General features: G+C 52.8%; 1 protein-coding gene across 2 annotated transcripts in view; it reads left to right on the forward strand.

Annotated features, from left to right (window-relative positions):
- The window catches only part of LOC116990219 (RLA class II histocompatibility antigen, DP alpha-1 chain-like), a 58,799-nt gene that overhangs the window by 12,103 nt on the left and 28,826 nt on the right, over positions 1–17,870 (forward strand). For both annotated transcript variants that reach the window (XM_033047763.1, XM_033047764.1), the window contains exons 2-3: positions 4,148–4,396; positions 14,106–14,387. In XM_033047763.1, the coding sequence (XP_032903654.1) occupies positions 4,148–4,396; positions 14,106–14,387 (531 nt within the window). The remainder of the gene's footprint in view (positions 1–4,147; positions 4,397–14,105; positions 14,388–17,870) is intronic.

A 17,870-nucleotide genomic window follows, 5' to 3' on the forward strand; every position in this document is an offset into this window, starting at 1 on the left:
ATAAAAATACAGAATAAGCAAACAATGTGGACAGAGAGACTGGAGAAATCTATCGGCGGGACTCCAAGTTCAGCAATGTGATAGTGTTGTTGTAGAAGCTGTTCCTCATCCTACTAGTACGAGACCTGAGGATCCTGTACCGCCTCCCGGATGGGAGGAGGGCAAACAGTCCATGGTTGGGGTGGGAGGGGTCTTTGATGAGCTTCCCGGCCTGTCTCAGACACCGTTTTCTGTGGAGGGCATCCATGGCAGGGAGCGGGGCACCGATGATGTACTGAGCGGTTTTCACCACCCATTGTAGTGCCTTCCTGTCCGCTACGGTGTATATATATTTAGAGAGTGATGATACTGGAAAACTTACAATGAATTTCTCACCAAAACAGGACCTTCAGCCTTTTAATTTGTACCGTTGATGGTTTCAGAGGCAAAGCGCAGGTAGCGACGACAAATGTAAACTTCAGAGATTTTACAGCAATGATATGTAGTGTACGGCATCAATAATGGGGAGAAGGCAGGCACGGGTTATTGATTGGGGACGATCTGCCATGATCACAATGAATGGCAGTGCTGGCTCGAAGGGCCGAATGGCCTCCTCTTGCACCTATTTTCCATGTTTCTAAAAAAAAACCAGGGGTCACCGTTTAAAAATAATGGGTAGGCCTACTCCTACACCTATTTTTCTATCCTCCCTCTACCATCTTCTCCCCCTCCCTCACCTCTCCCTGCTCCCTCTTCACCCCCATGTCCCCTTCACTCCTGCTTCCGTCCCATCTCTCCCTCCACCACCCCACCCATCCCTCCCCTTCACCTACTCCTACTCCTCCCTACCCGTCCCCTCCCACCCTCCATCTCCCACCCCCCTCGCCATCATCTGCTTCCCCCCCACCCCCTCCCTCTCCCCACCTCATTCCCTCTCCCTCTCCCCACCCCCTCCCAGTCCCCCTCCCTACATCTCCACCTCCGTCCCTCCCCGTCTTCCCTCTCCCTCTGCCACCTTCACCCACCCATTCCCTCCCCATCTGCTCCCCTCCCTCTCTGCCCTCATACACTCCCACTCACCACCTTCCTCTCTCCCTCCCTCCTCCATCTCTCACCCCCCTCCATCCCTTCCTCTTCCCCCTCAATATCCACCCTCTCCAGCCTTCCATCTGTTTCCTCCTCCCTCCTTCCTCTCCCCATCCCTCCCTCTACAACCTCTTATGCCTACATCTCCCTCCCACACTCCCTACCTCCATCTCTCCCTTCTCCATCCCAGTACCTCCCTATCCCCCCTAGCACCCTCCCCTCCTCATTCCTTCCCCTCTTGCACCCCTTTTCCCCTGTCCCTCACTCCCTCTCCATCCACCCTCCCATCTACTCCCACCATGCCTCTCACCCTCACTTCCCTCCCCCCTACACCTCCCCTCTCCATCCATACCCCTCCATCTCCTCCACCCAACTGAACCCCCTCCCACTTCTTCCCCTCCATCCATCCATCCTCCCCTTCCCTTCACACCCCTCCCTCTACCCTCTCCCCATCTTCTCCCACCCCCCTCCCTTCATCTCCCCCCTGCCTCCCTCTCCATCTCACTCACTCCTCATCCCTTCCCTCTTCCACCCCTGCCTTCCTCTTCCCTGCTCCCTTCTCCCCCTCGCTCCCTCACACCATTACTCACTCCCTCTATCATCCCCCTCCTATTGTCTCTCCCCCTTTTCACCTCCCTCTCTCACTACCCCTCCCAACCTACCCCCTCCCTCCCTCTCACTACAGCTCACTCTTCCCCCTCCCTCCCTCTCCCCCTCCCACCCACCCCGCCACCCTCCCTCTCCCCAACACCCTTACCCCGCTCTCCACCTGCTCCCCCTCCCCCAATCACTCACCACCCTATCCCTTCTTCGCCCTCCCTCAACCCCTCCCTTCTTCCTATCTCTTCCCTCGTTCCCCCATCTCTTCCTCTCCCTCTCCCCATCCATTCCCTCCCTTTCTCTCCCTCCTACCCTCATTCCCTCCCCTCCATCTACCCCCTCCCTCTACCACTCCCTCTCTCGTGCCTCCCTCCCTCCCCCTCTCCCCGACTACCCACCCTCTCCCCACCACTCCATCCCTCTCGCTCTACACCTCCCACACTACCCCTCTCTCCATTTCCCCCTCCCCCCCTACTCCACTTTCCTCCTCCCTCATTCGTCCACTCTCCCTCTCCCTCCCAATCTCCCCTCCTTTCCTATCCCCCCTCCCTTCTCCCTCTACCCCACTCCCCTCCTTCATTTGCTCACACCCCTTCCTTCCCTCCCCCCCTCTCCATCCTCTCTCCGCTCCACTTCCTCCCTCCTCTCCGTCTGTACCCCTCTTATTCCTCTGACCAACTCCAACCCTTCCAACCTATTTCCCTCCATCCATCCTCTTCTTCCTCCCACTAGTCTCTCCCGCCCTATCCCCCTCTCCCTTCCTCCGTCCTCCTCCCCTTCCTTGCTCTCCCCCAGCCTCCCTCTAGACCTTCCTCCCTCCTTCTCACCCTCCCCCCTGCCTCCCTCTCTCCAGCTCTCTTCCCCCTCCTTCTCCCTCTCCCCATCACACTGTTACTCTCTCCCTCTATCTCCTCCCCTCCCTCCATCTTCCCCCTTCTGTCTCTCTCTCCCCCGCTCCCCTTCCTCCCATTCCACCTCCATCCCTCTCCCTGCCCCCCTCCCATTCCTTCCCTACCCTGCCTCCCTCCCCCCCCCTCTCTCTACCTCCTCCCTCTCCACCACAGTGCCTCTGGCCCCCCTCTCACCACATCCTTTCTCTTCCTCTCCCACCCTCCCTCTCCCCCTTCCGTTCACCCACCCTGCCTCGCCTCTTCCCTCTCACCCTCACTACCCTTCTTCCCACCTCCCTCCCTCCCAATCCTCCATTCCCCCCTCCCAATTCTTGCCCTCAATCCATCCTCCTCCAACCTCCACCTCCCCTCGTTCCTCCTTCTCCCTCTCCCCGCTTCCACCCCTCCCTCCTTCTCTCCCTCTCTAACCCTCATACCGTTCCTCCCTCCTCCTTCCCTCCCTTTCACCCGCTGACCCCCCTCTCTGCCTCTCCCTGAAATTCCTTCCCTCCCTCTCCACCTGCTCACCCTCCCTACATCTCCCCCCTCTCCCCCCTCACTCCCCCTGCTCCTCCTCACTCTCTCCCCTCCCCCCATCCATCCCGCTCCTTTCTCCATCCACCGCTCCCTCTCTCCCCCTACTTCCATTACCTCACATCCTCCCCCTCTTACCCTCTCCATCCCTACCCACTCTCCTCCCTTTCCCCTCCCCGCCTCTCCTAATCCCTACTCTCTCCCCCATCCCTCACACCTCCTTCCCTCTCCCTCTCCTCCCCCTCCCTCACTCTCCTCTTCCCCTCCCTCCCTTGCCCCATCCCTCTCTCCACCCTCCCTCTTACCATTACATCTCCCCTCCCTCTTCCCCTCGCACCCACCCCCTCATTCTCTCCACTCTTTAATCTCCCTACCTCCCTCTCCCCTTCCCAACATCATCCCCCCATCCTCCCTCACTCCCGCTCTTCCCCTCCCTTTATCCCTCTTCATCCTCCCTCCCAACCTTCCCTTCCTATCCCATTTCCCCTTGCTCCCTCTCCCACCCTCCCTCTCCACCCCTCCATCTGCTCACCTACCCTCCCTCTCCCCCTCCTTCCTCCCCCTCTCCCTCCCTCCAATCCCCCCCCCCCTCTTCTCCCTCCCCCTCCTTCCCTACACGCTCTCTCCCTCGTCTCCCTTCCACTCTGCCCCTCCCTTACCCTCCCTCTTCCCCCTCCCTCCGCTCTCTATCCCTCCCTCCCCCTTCATCTCCATCTCCCGCTTCCCTCCTCCCACTCCCCCTGCCTTGCTCCCACCATTCCCCTCTCTCCCTTTCCCCGTCTCTCCCTCCCTCTCCCCCTCCTTTTCCTCCCCCCTTCTCCCTCCCTCTCCCCCTCCTTAGCCACCCTTCCATCTGTACCGCCTCCGTGCCTTCCCCCTCTCCCCGCCCCCTTCCTGCCACTTCCCCCTCCCTCGCTCCCCCTACGTTCCTCTCCCCCATCCCTTCCTCCCTCGATCCCACTCCGTCCCCCCTCCATCTCCCTCCCCCTCAATCTTCTCTCTCTCTTCCCCCTCCCCTTCATTTCCTCCCTCTCACCACCTGCTTTTCTCACACACAGACCAACATGAGGATCTCCTGGTCTACGTGGTCCAGGACGGCAGCCCCGCCAAGCAGTTTGACCTGTTGGTGGATGACGATGAGGTTCTCTACATGGACTTCGGGCTGAAGAAGGAGGTGGCGCGGATCCCCGAGTTCCAGCACATCGCGATGCAGGGAGGAGAGGCGGGGATCACGGCTAACATCGCCATCACTAAACAGAGTTTCAGTGCTTGGAAGAACCTGTCGCACGGGAGCCCGGACCTCAAAGGTGAGCGTTGGGGCCGGGTAACCCGGGCTGTCCGCAACAGGGAGCCGCTCCCCATCCCTGACCGTCCCGTCCCCTTGTAGCACAAGCCCGGACCCCTCACCCGTCCCCTCCATCCCCTCCCTGACCGATCCCTGCTGTGGAACTAATCCAGCTCCAGCTTCAGGGCCACTAATCCCAGGGGCCCCAGAGCGACTTTAGTCCAGATATTCTTCCCATTTAATGCGGAATCAACATCATCCCCGCCCCGACTAATCTTCACCTGACACATCATCCCCGCCCCGACTAATCGACTAATCGCCTCCTCGCTCCCGCTCAACGCCAGCGCGCATGCGTCCCGCCCCCCCCCCCCGGGCAATGCGCCTGCGCCGCTCTCCGCTCTAGGCCCCGCCCCCGGGTTGGAGCGGGTGCGCGCACGTGAGGCGCCGCCAACGGCCGGGAGCGGGAGCGGGAACGATGCGGCCACTGTGTGACGCTGGGGTTTTAGTGAAGACCAGACTAAGTGGGGCCCAGTGGGTCGCCGTCGTGTGAGGTCGAGGCTAGGGGATTAGTCGAGGTGTAGGTGAGGTTGAGTGAGCGTATGTGAGGTGAGGGGGAAGTGGGTGCCTGAGCTCGGGGGAGGGGAGGTCGAGGAGCTGCTGAAGGAGACGAGAGCGACAACTACCGTCTGTAGCAGACAATTCCACTAATTCACATCTCTGGGTGGAAACGTTTATTCTCATCTCAGTGCGGGGCAAAGAGACATTTCCGGTAACATAGTTTTTGTAAAGATTTTTAGCTGTATGAGGCCATTTATTGAAACATAAGATTATTAATGGTTTGGACATGCTTGAGGCAGGAAGCTTGTTTCCATTACTGGGAGAGTCCAGAACCAGGGGCCACCTCCATCGCAGGTGATAGACTACTGACCGACATCCACTGACTCCCATGGCTATTTGGACTATACTTCTTCCCACCATACTTCCTGTATGGACTCCATCCCCTACTCCCAATTCCTCCGTCTACGCCGCATCTGCACCCAAGATGAGGTGTTCCAAACTAGGGCACTGGAGGTGTCCTCATTCTTCAGGGAATGGGGGTTCCCCTCTTCTACTATAGATGAGGCTCTCACCAGGGTCTCTCTATACCCCGTGACTGTGCTCTGACTCCCCATCCCCCCCCCCCCCCACTCGTAACAATATGCAGAGTCCCCCTTGTCCTCACCTACCACCCTACCAGCTGTCGCATACAACAAATAATCCTCTGACATTTTTGCCACTTCCAACATGATCCCACCACTTCATCTACATCTTCCCATCTCCTCCCCTGTCTGCTTTCCGCAGAGACCGCTCCCTCCGTAACTCCCTGGTCAATTTGTCATAATTCGTCATATTTCGCTTGGGGCCATTTCTCTGGAGGTTATCAAGAGAGAGATAGAGCTCTTAAAGATTGCGCAGTGAAGAGATACGGGGAGATAGCAAGAACGGGGCACTGACAGGTCAGTAAAACCACTCACAGTTTAGTAGACGTGTGTTCAGTGTTATTCACAGCTCAGCCTGAGAATTGGGATCTCTCGCCTCCCCCATTTTGCAGAGAACTGAGGCACCTCCACACTTCCGGGTTTTATAGTCCCTCCGGAAGGGGCTTGGCCTTCAGGAGAGAAAATCTCAACATTTTTAAAACGCTAATTACTCTTTTAGTTTTCATCGATGAGAAAAATCCTCGGCACCTGATGAGCGGAGGGGGACTCTGAGTAAGATGGCCAAAAATCGCAGCCGTACGTGGTAGCGTTCTTTCTAAAATCAAGATTAGACTTTTAATTATATAGAAGGCAAGGCAGCTCTAATTAGGCAAGGCAGCTTTTGTGCTTTCAAAATCAAAGGCAAGGCAGCTGGCTTTAGCACTTTCAAAACCAAAGCAAGGCAGCTTGTTTTAGCGCTTTCAAAACCAAAGGCAACACAGCTTTAGCACTTTCAATCCAAAACACACTTTTGCACTTTCAAAATACATTTTCAAACCACATTAAGGGCACTGATAGGTCAGTAAAACCACGCACAGTTTAGTCGACATGTGTTCAGTGTTATTCACAGCTCAGACTGAGAATTGTGACCCATCTTGCAGAGAACTGAGGCACCTCAACACTTCCGGGTTTTATAGTCCCTCCGGAAGGGGCATGGCCTTCAGGAGAGAGAATCTCAACGTTTTTTAAACTCTAATAACTCTTTTATTTTTCATTGATGGGAAAAATCCTCTTGTTCTGCACAGCGGAGGGGGGCTCTGAGTACGATGGCCAACAATCACGGCCATAAGTGGCAGCGTTTTTTCTAAAATCAATATACAGAACTACAGGAAGTGGTCAAGATCAGACTTTTAGTAATATAGATAAAATTATTATAACTAATTTAAAACACTATTAACATTTTATGACAGAAATTAAAATTTGTGGTGATCTAGCATGGGACAACCCCATTGAATAAGATAACAGTGGTTACCCAGACCTTGTTGCTGGTTGTGAAGGGGCCCCCATAACAGTTCAATCTTCAGGGCCCCAAAAATGTAGGTCCGCCACTAGGCCCACAGTAACTCGCATCCTCCCCGCAACCTGCGGACTGGGCTGGTGCCGGTGATGATGGACTAGATGCCCTGAAATGAGGAGCCCGTGATGGACTGGACTGTTCACCACTCTCTGCGGGGCCAGGCGGTTGAGCACTTGCCATACCAGGCTGTCATGCATCCCGTCAGAATACTTTCCCCACCACAACCGTAGAAGTTTCACACAATCCTTGTTGACATGCTGATGAATCTTCTCAGAATGGCTACGTAAATTTACTGCTAAACTGTAAGGAATCCATCCCCTACTCCCAATTCCTCCGTCTACGCTGCATCTGCACCCAGGATGAGGTGCTCCAAACCAGGGCATCGGAGATGTTCTCTAAAGAATGAGGACATCTCCGATGCCCTGGTTTGGAACACCTCTACTTCTATAGATGAGGCTCTCACCAGTGTCTCTTCTATACACCGTAACCCTGCTCTCACCTCCCCCCCCCCCCCCCCCCCATTCGTAACAAGGGCAGAGTCCCCCTTGTCCTCACCTTCCACCCTACCAGCCGTCACATACAACGGATAATCATACGACATTTCCGCCACCTCCAATGGGATCCCACCACTGGCCATATCTTCCCATTTCCTCCCCTTTCGGCTTTCCGCAGAGACTGCTCCCTCCATAACTCCCTGGTCAATGCATCCCTTCCCACCCAAACCACCCCCTCTCCTGGTACTTTCCCTCGCAACTGCAGGAAATGCTACACTTGTCGCTTTACCTCCCCCCTTGACTCCATCCAAGGACCTAAGCAGTCTTTCCAGGTGCGACAGTTCACCTGCATCTCCTCCAACCTCATCTATTGCATCTGCTGCTCTAGGTGTCAGCTGCTCTACATCGGTGAGACCAAGTGTAGGCTTGGCGATCGCTTCACCTAACACTGGTTCGCAATAACCAACCTGATCTACCAGTGGCTCAGTACTTCAACTCCCCCTCCCATTCCGAATCCGACCTTTTGTAAGGCACTATATCCCACGTACAAAGCCATGCTGTCTATCCTTAATTAGGCACAGTCCATCTACATCTTATCCCTCAGAATCCTCTCCAGTAATTTGCCTACCTCAGACGTTAGCCTCACTGATCTATAGTTCCCAGGCTTTTCCTTGCAGCCCTTCTTAAATTGAGGCACAACATTAGCCACCTTCCAGTCTTCTGGAACTTCACCCATGTCTAACGATGATTCATAAATCTCAGCCAGGGCTCCTGTAATTTATTCTCTAGCTTCCTGCAGTGCCCTTGTATATATCCAGTCAGGCCTGGGAGATTGATCTATCTTCATACGCCTTTGGATGTGTAGCACCTATTGCCATAGTTTGCAAGAATGGTTGAAGACGTGATCAGAAAGTAGTCTCAGTACCTTATTTCTCAGATCACCCAATTTTTGACAACCAGCCAGAGGACTTGGCTGTTCACAGAGTCGTGGTGAGGCCCATGAAGGCCCTGTATAGGGACTGTATCTGCTCTTTACAGTTGTCTTGTTGCTGTTGGGGCCTGAAAATCAGGTCTGTTGTGCCTCTGGCTGGGCATAAGCTGCAGTGGAATTGGGGCAGGATTTCTTCAGGCAGTGGGAAGAGTTGGTTGGAGAGAACTGCAGCCGATTATCTTTCCAATAATGAACAGAAGTTAGATGCCCCTATAGCTTCCACACTCTGTCCTGTCCCCCTTTTTATGTATAATGACAATCCGGGAATCTAGGAAATCATTGGGTAGAATTTCATTCTGCCAGATTTTTACCATCAGTGTCCGTATTCTTGTTGTTCCTCTTCTTCAGGATGGCATCTGCTGACTTCCTGTAAGCTTGGAGGATCTTCCATATTCTCCCTCATGGGGCTCTGGGCGATGCATGATACTATACGATATAACTTTATTGACCTCAGGAGGGAAATTGATATACCAACAGTCATTAAACACAAATTACATGAAATATGAAATGAATGTGATGAGTGGAAAGGATTGGGGATGTGCAAAGATTGGGGAGGGAGCGGAAGTAAATCTACCCCACCATAGATTGGGGAGGAGTTGTACTGTTTGATAGCCACAGGGAAGACAGATCTCTTGTGGTCTTGTGAGGGGAGGATGCTCCACAGTTTGAGGAGCATCCTCTCCTCCAAGACCACCTCCCATGAATCCAACTCCTCCCCAGGACAGAGCCAGCCTTCCTGATGAATTTGTTAATCTATTGGCTGCCCCAGCACACGACAGCGAAGAAGCTGGCACTCGCTACCACCGATTGGTAGAACATTTGCATGTCCTCGGGGAGCCATGTCTCCGTGAAAACACATCACACTGCTCTCACGGTGTTCCCTCTGTGTCCTCAATAGTACAGCTAGCTCATCAATCTTGTTAGCCAGCGATCAATGGATTGTGCTGGAAGGCAAGTATGGCTTGTTCCTCCTTTTCTGCGCACGTTATTTTACTCCCGACCGGCATCCCCTGTATTTCATCCTCTGTTCCGGGGGGATTTCTGATCTAACTCTGTTGAAGTCAGCTGGTCGGGGTGGTCGAAGCTCCAGCAGTTGATCCCTGGTGTAGACAACAAACAGACCAGCTCCTCGATGTTGCAGTGATTGTTCAGAGATACGCTGAAATAGTATTCTTCAACGAGGAGATAAAAAGTTTCCCCACCACAGCATGGTGAAAAAAAATGAACTAACTAAAAAACACAAAATAAATAGGAATTAAATAAGTAAAAATGGAGGAAAAGATGATAGACCGTTGCCTGGCTGCCGTGTGCACAGCGCTGGAAACCGGAAGCAAAAAAAGTGGATAACCTCCATATCAACAGTTATTTCCCGGCTGTTCAAAGTGTTCTCACCATTCATAAATGATTGCTCATTCCCCTTCAGAAGAAGTTTGTCCATCTTTTGAGCACAGCCGGTTGTGCCCTTGCTGGATGGGGCCATAGATGGCCTTGGTGGCATTGAAGAGAGCCTGGTGTCACTGAGTCAACAAGATGCTGGATCTCTCGAGATTTTATTGGTCCAACATTTGCTTTTCAGTTCCCTCATTCAGCACTGGACATTAGCCATGGCTCTGGAATACAGTTCCCTTTTGCCCTGGCATTTGATGTGATTCTGCCAGGAACAAAACGTTTTCTCTTTCAATGTCATTGTCGTCATGCCAGTCCTGATGTTTTTGGTGCCAATGATGTTGCTGTTGGCATCAAGAATTATTGTCTTTACCATATCCTAATGCGTCTCAATATCATTGGGCTATTCTGCAGGTAGATTCTTATTGAGGGCAGCTTGGGAAAGTTGCTGTATCTTAATATCTTCTTGGCTCAATATTTTAGGATCGCCCACCCTGGTTAGACAGCACCAGCCACACTCACTCCGCGAGCAGGACACATTCACCGGTCTAGAACCCCACGGTACACGGTGGTACCCAGCACTCCGGCTGCTTGTAGCTGGAACAGCAATATCGGACAGCTCCGTTTCTTCTGCAACTTTTTGTACAGTTCTAGTCACCACACACTATGAAGGATGTGATTACACTCCAGGAAGTGCAAAGGAGATTCACGGGATTTATGTTGCCTGGATTTATGGAGATAGTGAGTTACAGTGGGAGTCATGGTGATCGGTGATTGGGGAGTTTATAATAGCGAGCATCATTGTGATAGGGATGATATGATGGTGGGTTTACAGTGATGCAACAGATTATGGTTTTGAGAGGGATTACCGTGATGTAGGCCGAGTATCAAAAATATGTCTAGAAATCGGTTTTCGTGACCCAGGTCACAGAACTACATTAAATTTTCCACAGATTTAGATGAAATACTAGACGAAGTGCAGACCCGTTGCGTCTGTTGCCCCAATGCGCGTTTGCGGGGGGGGGTGGGGGTGCTGCGGCCTCACACAAACCACCCCCCAAACACACAAGAGGGGGGAGACGGGAGGTAGAGGTGAGGTAGAGGGAGACGGGGTGGGTGAGGGGAGAGAGGGGGAGGGGGAAACAGGAGAGATTGGGGAGGAAGCGGAGAGCGGGGTAGGGGGAGAGAACGGGGAGGGGGAGGAAAGTGGGGAGTGGTTGGAGAGCGGGGAGGGCAGGAAGAGGGAGAGGGGTAGGGGGGTGAGAGGTGTAGTGGGGAGTGGTGCAAGAGAGAAGGGAAGGGGGTGGGGGGGAGATGGGGTTGAAGAGGGGTGAGAGAGGGGGAAAGGGGAGAAGGAGGGGGAAGAGTGGTGAGGGAGGGGGGCGGGTAAGAGTGGGGAAGAGGGGCCGAGGGGTAGGGGGAGTGGTGGAAGAGGCAGAGATGGGTAGAGGTGGGGGGAGGAGGGAGAGGGGGAAAGTGAGGAGGAGAGAGGGGTGGGGAGGGGGTGAGAGTGGGTGGGGGAGGGAGGAAAGAGGATGGGGGAGAGAGGAGGGAGAGGTGGAAGAGTGGAGGGAGGGGAAGAGGGGTAGGGGGGAGATAGGGGGAAGAGCATGGAGGGAGGGGGAGAGCGGAGAGAGTGGGGAGGGAGAGGGAAGGGAGGGGGGCAGAGAGAGGGGTGGGGAGGGGTGGGGGGAGATGTGAAAGAATGGGGAAGGAGGGGGAGAGGTGTAGGGGTGGTGGGAGGGGTGGTGGGAGAGGGAGGGGGAGTGGTGGAAGAGAGAGGGTAGGGGAAGGGGGGAGGGAGGGATGGGAGACAGAGGGAGACGGAGAGGGGAGGGGGAGGGGGAGAGGTGTGGAGGGGGGAGGGATATGGGGTAGGGGACGGAGGGGGAAGAGTGGAGGGAGGGGTGGGGAGAGAGGGAAGGGGGTGGGGGAGAGTGGGAAGGGGGTGGGGAGAGAGGGAAGGGGTGAGAGGGTTGGGGGAGAGAGAGGGTTGGGGGAGAGAGGTTGGAGGGAGGGGAGGGGGAGAGAGGGAGGGAGGGGAGGGGGAGAGGTGTGGGGGAGGGAGGGTAGGGGGAGGGAGGGTAGGGGGAGGGAGGGAGGGTAGGGGGAGGAGGGAGATGGGGGTGGGGGGGAGGGAAGGGGGTGGGGGAGAGAGGGAGGGGGAGATGGAGAGAGGGAGGTGAGAGGGGTGGGGGAGGGGGGAGAGGTGTAGGGGAGGGAGAGGAGGAGGGAGATGGGGTAGGGGGGAGAGGGAAGAGTGTGATGGGAGGGGGAGGGGAGGGGTAGGTGCAGCCCATCTATTCCCCATTCCCTATTACCCCCAATCCTCTTTCTCTATTCCCACACGTGATCACGCGCTTCGACACAGGTTGCGGGGGTGGGGTGGCTGGGGCTGGTGCAAGGGCATATGTAAATGAGATCTATTCCGATTGGACATCTGTGAGCATTGGGCATTGTGACATCACACGATGGAACATTCACCAACATTCTATGGGTGAGAGCTGTTTTTTTTTTACATTTTGACATATTTTGGGGGGGGGGGGGGGAAGGATTTTATTTAAAATGTGTACTTAAACACGACGAAATTTAATGAGGAGTGGATTAGCGAATGCAAAATTGAAATCTCTACCGAAATTGAAAAAATCTCGGTGTTTCAGCGTGTGGTATTGGTGGACCAAGGAATCAAAGGCCAAAAATCTAATCTGAAAATGGAATCTGACACACACACACAAACACGCGCACATGCACACGCACACACACACACAGCACACACAGTTTTAATATATAGACTAGACCAAGTGCAGACCCGTTGGGTCTGTTTCCCCAAAGAGCGTTTGCGGGGGGGGGGGGGTGGAGGGGGACTGCTGCATAACACTCACACTAACCACCCCCCAAACACTCAGGCGGGGGGAGAGGGAGACGGGGTGGGGAGAGAAGAGAGGAGGGAGGGGCGAGGGGGAGGAGAGCTGGGTGGGGGAAAGGGAGGGGGAGGACAGTGGGGAGTGGGAGTAGAGCAGGGAGGACAGGATGGGGGGGAGAGGGGTAGGGGGTGGGAGACGGGAGAGGGGATGTCAGAGGTGGAGAGAGGGGATGAGGGGAAGGGGAGAGAGGGGTAGGGGAAGGGAGGGGGAGAGAGAGGGAGGGGGGAAGGGAGGGGGAGAGGTGGGGGAGGGGGAAGAGAGAGGTGGGGGTGGGAGGAAGAGAGAGGTGGGGGAGAGCGGAAGAGTGGGGAGTAAGGGAGAGGGGTAGCGGTGCAAGAGAGAGGGGAAAGGGGGTGGAGGGGAGATGGGGGTGAAGAGAGGGGGGAGAGAGGTTGGGAGGAGGAAGAGGGGTGAGGAGAGTGGGAGGGAGGGGAGGGGGGGGGTGAGGGGAGGGGGGAGAGAGGGAGGAGAAGGAGGAGGGAGAGGGGGAAGAGTGTGGAGGGAAGGGGAGAGTGGTAGGGGGGAGGGGGAACAGTGGGGAGGGGGAGAGGGGAACAGTGGTGATGGAGGGTAAGAGTGGGAGAGGGGTAGGGGGAGTGGTGGAAGAGGCAGAGATGGGTGGGGGGAGAAGGGTGGGGGTTGGGGTGGGAGGGGAGGAGGGAGAGGTGAGGAGAGAAGGAGAGGGGCGAAAGGGAGGAGAGGGGGGTGGGGAGGGGGTGAAAGGGTGGGGGGAAAGAGGGTGGGGAGGAGGAGAGGGTCGGGAGGGAGGAGCGGAAGAGTGTGGAGGGAGGCGGAGAGAGGGAAGAGTGGGGAGGGGTGGGGGGGAGATAAATGGAAGAATGGGGGGCGAGGGGGAGTGGTGGAAGTGGGAGAGGGGGAGGGTGGTAGGGGGAGTGGTGGAAGAGGGAGAGAGGGGTAGGGTAAGGGAGTGGGGGGAGAGAGAGGGTGGGGGAAGGGGGAGAGAAGTGGAAGAGTGGGGAGTTCATGTAGTTCTGTGACGGGTCACGAAACAGTAGAATAAAGCTCCTCGGCCCACAGCCTATATTGAGGGTTATTTATTGGTTGATGTGGGTTGACGATGAAATCACAACCAAAGTTCCTGCCCCAGCCCACACCTCCAGCTCCAGGTGACCCGTTCACATCACGTCCACTGTCCCCAGGGTTTACTGATGGAACTCACTGCCGGTGAAGACCACAGGGCAGATGCTGGGACACAAATAAACCAACCATTTATCAGCTTCCACTGTTGGTTGTAAATCTGCGATTGCATTTCTGCTCTGCCTGTTAGTTGTGAACTAGTCCTGGTCTCTGCTCCCTACATTCCCCACCCACACTCATTGCATTCTGGTTTTCAGTGTCCAGTCACCTTGGTTAACCTGTTGTCACCCTGTCTGCCCACAGTGCCTCCTCAGGCTGCCATGTACCCCGAGGATCCCGTGGAGTGGGGTCAGCCCAACACCTTGATCTGTCTGGCTGACGGATTCGCACCTCCGCGCATCAATATGAAGTGGAAACGGAACGATGAGCCTGTGACTGAGGGAATAGACACCACGGAGTATTACATGAAGAGAGATTACACCTTCCAGAGGTTCACCTACCTGAGCTTCATCCCGAGCCCGGGAGACATGTACTCCTGCCACGTGGAGCACGAGGGTCTGGAGAGGCCGACCACTGTCTTCTGGGGTCAGTATGGACCAGGTTAACGGGGCTGATCTACGCGGGGTTGGGACTGGTTGGTGGTATGTGTGCACATTCACCTGGTCCAGTAGCAAGGCCTCGGCTTTCTGTTCCAGCTACAAGTAGGTGGAGTGCTGGGTACCACCGTGTACCGTGGGGTTCATGACCAGTGAATGTGTCCTGCTTGCGCAGTGAGTGTTGCTGGTGCTGTCTAACCAGGGTGGGCGATTGTAAAACAAGTCTAGACGCTGACAAATGGCAAATAGAGCTGTCATTGTCCATGTTGTCCACATAGTGATGAGGAGGGCACTGTGTCCCTGCCATGATTGGATTCCCAGTCAGTAATGAAACAGGCTTGGTTGTCAGAAACTAGATGAGGACGAGGCTCACATTCCCGGCCACATCCTGGGGCAATGTTCAGGACCTATTCTGACTGCATGTTGTGGATGTTCTGATTAGATTGTTCCCCGGGCAGTTGTCCATCTTGAGTGTCTCCAGACCATTTCAGTCCTGGGATTTTAGTGTATTCTGACAGAGTGCCCATAATAATGAATCTTTCCTGCTGGGAGATTTACTCAGACCTCCACAAATTGGGGTACGGTATCCAACACAGTAAAGTCTTCACTGGTAATGCACAACCATTGATTGAGCCAAACCAGTGAGTTTACATCATTGATACTCTTTCTCCTTACAACTAAAGGGCGATCGCACTCTTCAATTAGTCTGTTAACTAATCTAATAATAATAATAATAATAATAATATCTATTATTGTCATTGCACGTAAGTGCAACAAGATTTAGTATGCAGCTCCACGATGTACAAGAAAAGTAAAATAAATAAATAAGCAAGCTGAGTGACGTGACCATCCGAGGGAGACTATTCAGGGGGGTGGGTGGGTGGGGGGGCCACTCAGTAGGGCCGGATCTCACCCCAAATTCTATCCCTCACCCACACTTTGGATCAATTTACAGCAGCCACTAAACCTGCCAACCCACATGTTTTTGAGATGTTCGGGGAAACCACACCACCCAGTGAATACCCGCACAGTCACAGGGAGAAAGTGCAAACTCCACACATACAAGGTTATGATTGAACCCAGTTTCTTGGAGTTGTGAGGCTGTGGTCTTACCCACCGCACCACTTTGTCACCCAAAGTTAATCCCCTTGGTTTATCAGCGGATAAAATTGCTTCTATTGGCTTTTGACAGCCTTTCATTGTACAACAGAGAGAATGGGCAGCTAAAAACAAAATGGGAATTAAGGACTAAACAGAAATGAACAGGGAGAAATTCTGTCTTCTCATCACCTCTTCTTTTGCTGCCAATTCTCTCTGATGTACAATGAAAATGTTGCTTGCACCAGACTCATAAAATATGTGTTCTTTCACATGGGTATGAAAGCATGAATAAACTGGAGGGCATAGACATATATGACAAACAAATCAAATTATATATAAAAATAAATTATACATAAATTACACTAAAAATTAAGCAAGGCTGCGCAAAAAAACAAGATAGTGCAAAACGCAATTACAGTTTGTCTCATCACTCTTTGTCTCTCAGCCATTCCCCATCTCCATCTATTACTCCTGCCCCACTCATACTTGTCTGTTTTCCCCTTTATCTCTGCTCCCCAGCTCCGTCTCTCGCCTCCTTTCACTCATCCTCTCTATCTCCTTCTCTCAACCCCTTTCCTTCTCTGCACAATTTATTGTTGTCCTCATAACATCACACCTGTGGAGTCAACAAAGATCCTCTTCCTTGCCTGTTCTTTCCCCGTCTTTAAAATGCATTGCCTACCTTTTAACTAAGTAACACACAGAAACCTGATTCAAACATAATGGGATTAGAAACAACATGAATAAACCATTACATCAAAGGGAGAAAACAGAGGGATCTGGTGAGTGGAAAAGACAAATACAGGCAACCTGGAAATCTGAAATACTGGATTCAGTCAACAGGAGATAGAGGGACAGATATAAAGGCATTTACCAGAGCTATATGTTAAAATTGTGTAATGATACTAGGAGATTTCATACTTGGGAAGTTAAAGGACACCATTTTTGAGGTTTGTCCAGGAGAGTTTTTTGACATAGTATATAGTAGACCAATGAGGGAAGGAGCAGCACTGGATCTCGGGGAATGTAACCGGTCAACTGGAGGAGCATTTTGGAGATAGTGATGAGAACTAATGACACAGAGCCTGTCAAGAGTATAAAGAGTGTCAGGAGGAGCTTGAAACAGAAATTGGAAAGGAAAAGAGGGGTCATGAGAAAACACTGGCTGACAGGACTAAGTTAAGTTGGAAAGTCTATTGTAAGTACATTAAGAATAAAAGAAACAGGGTAAGGGCAGAGCCCATTATGGACATCGGGGGCAATTCATGAGTAGAACCAGAAGATGGAGGTGAGGTCCTAATTACACACTTTGTATCAATATTCCCAAATGAAACAGACTTTGTAGTTGGAGGATTCAGCAAAAACGTTGGTGAGGTTCATGCAAGTCTCCATAAATAAAATGGATGTATAGAATGCCTTAATGACTTGGATCCCATGTGATGTGATGGTTCCAAGGAGTGATAGGTGAATAAATAGAAAATTGGCTTAATAGAAGAGAACAAAGGGTGATGGTGGAAGGTTGTTTTTCAGGCTGGAGGCCCGTGGACTAGTGGTGTGCCTCAGAGTTCAGTGGTGGGCCCATTGCTGTCTGTCATCTATATCAATCATTTGGATGAGATTGTAAATGGCATTATTAGCAAGTTTGCTGATGACACTAAAATGGGTGGTATTGTAGATAGTGAAGATGGTTGTCAAAAATTGCAGCAGGATCGTGATCGGCTGGCCAGGTGGGCTGAGGAATAGTTGATGAAAGTTAAAACATAGTGTTGCATTTTAAGTTGCATTTTAACCAGGGCAGGACCTACAAAGTGAATGTTAGGGCTCTGGGAAATGTTATAGAGCAGATGGATCTAGGAGTGCAGCTACATAGTTGCCTGTAAGAAACATCACTGATAGGTTGACATTGGGTGGTTAAGAAGGCTTTTAGCACATTGGCTTTCATAAGTCAGAGTACTGATTATGGAAGTTGGAAGGCCATGTTACAGTTGTACAATACATTGGCAAAGCCACATTTAGAGCATTCTGTTCAATTTGGCACTATGTTCTAGGAAAAATGTTGTCAAGCTGGAAAAGGTGCAGAGAAGATATTGGCAGGACTCGAGGGGCTGAGTTATAGAGAATAGTTGAGCAGGCTAGGACTGCTCTTTGGAGCATAGGAGAAAGTGGGGTGATCTAATGCAGGTGTATAAGATAAGGAGATGGATATATAGGGTAAGTGCATGGTCTTTTACCCAAAATAAGAGAACCAAGAACCAGAGGGCACAAGGGGAAAATATTTAATAACTTGAGGGGCATTTTTTTTTACACAAGGGGTAACAGGTATATGGTATGTGCTGCCAGAGGAGGTAGTTGTGGCAGGTACAAGCGCAAT

This window comes from Amblyraja radiata, chromosome 30 (genome assembly GCF_010909765.2).
Source record: "Amblyraja radiata isolate CabotCenter1 chromosome 30, sAmbRad1.1.pri, whole genome shotgun sequence".
NCBI classification, from domain to species: Eukaryota; Metazoa; Chordata; class Chondrichthyes; order Rajiformes; family Rajidae; genus Amblyraja; species Amblyraja radiata.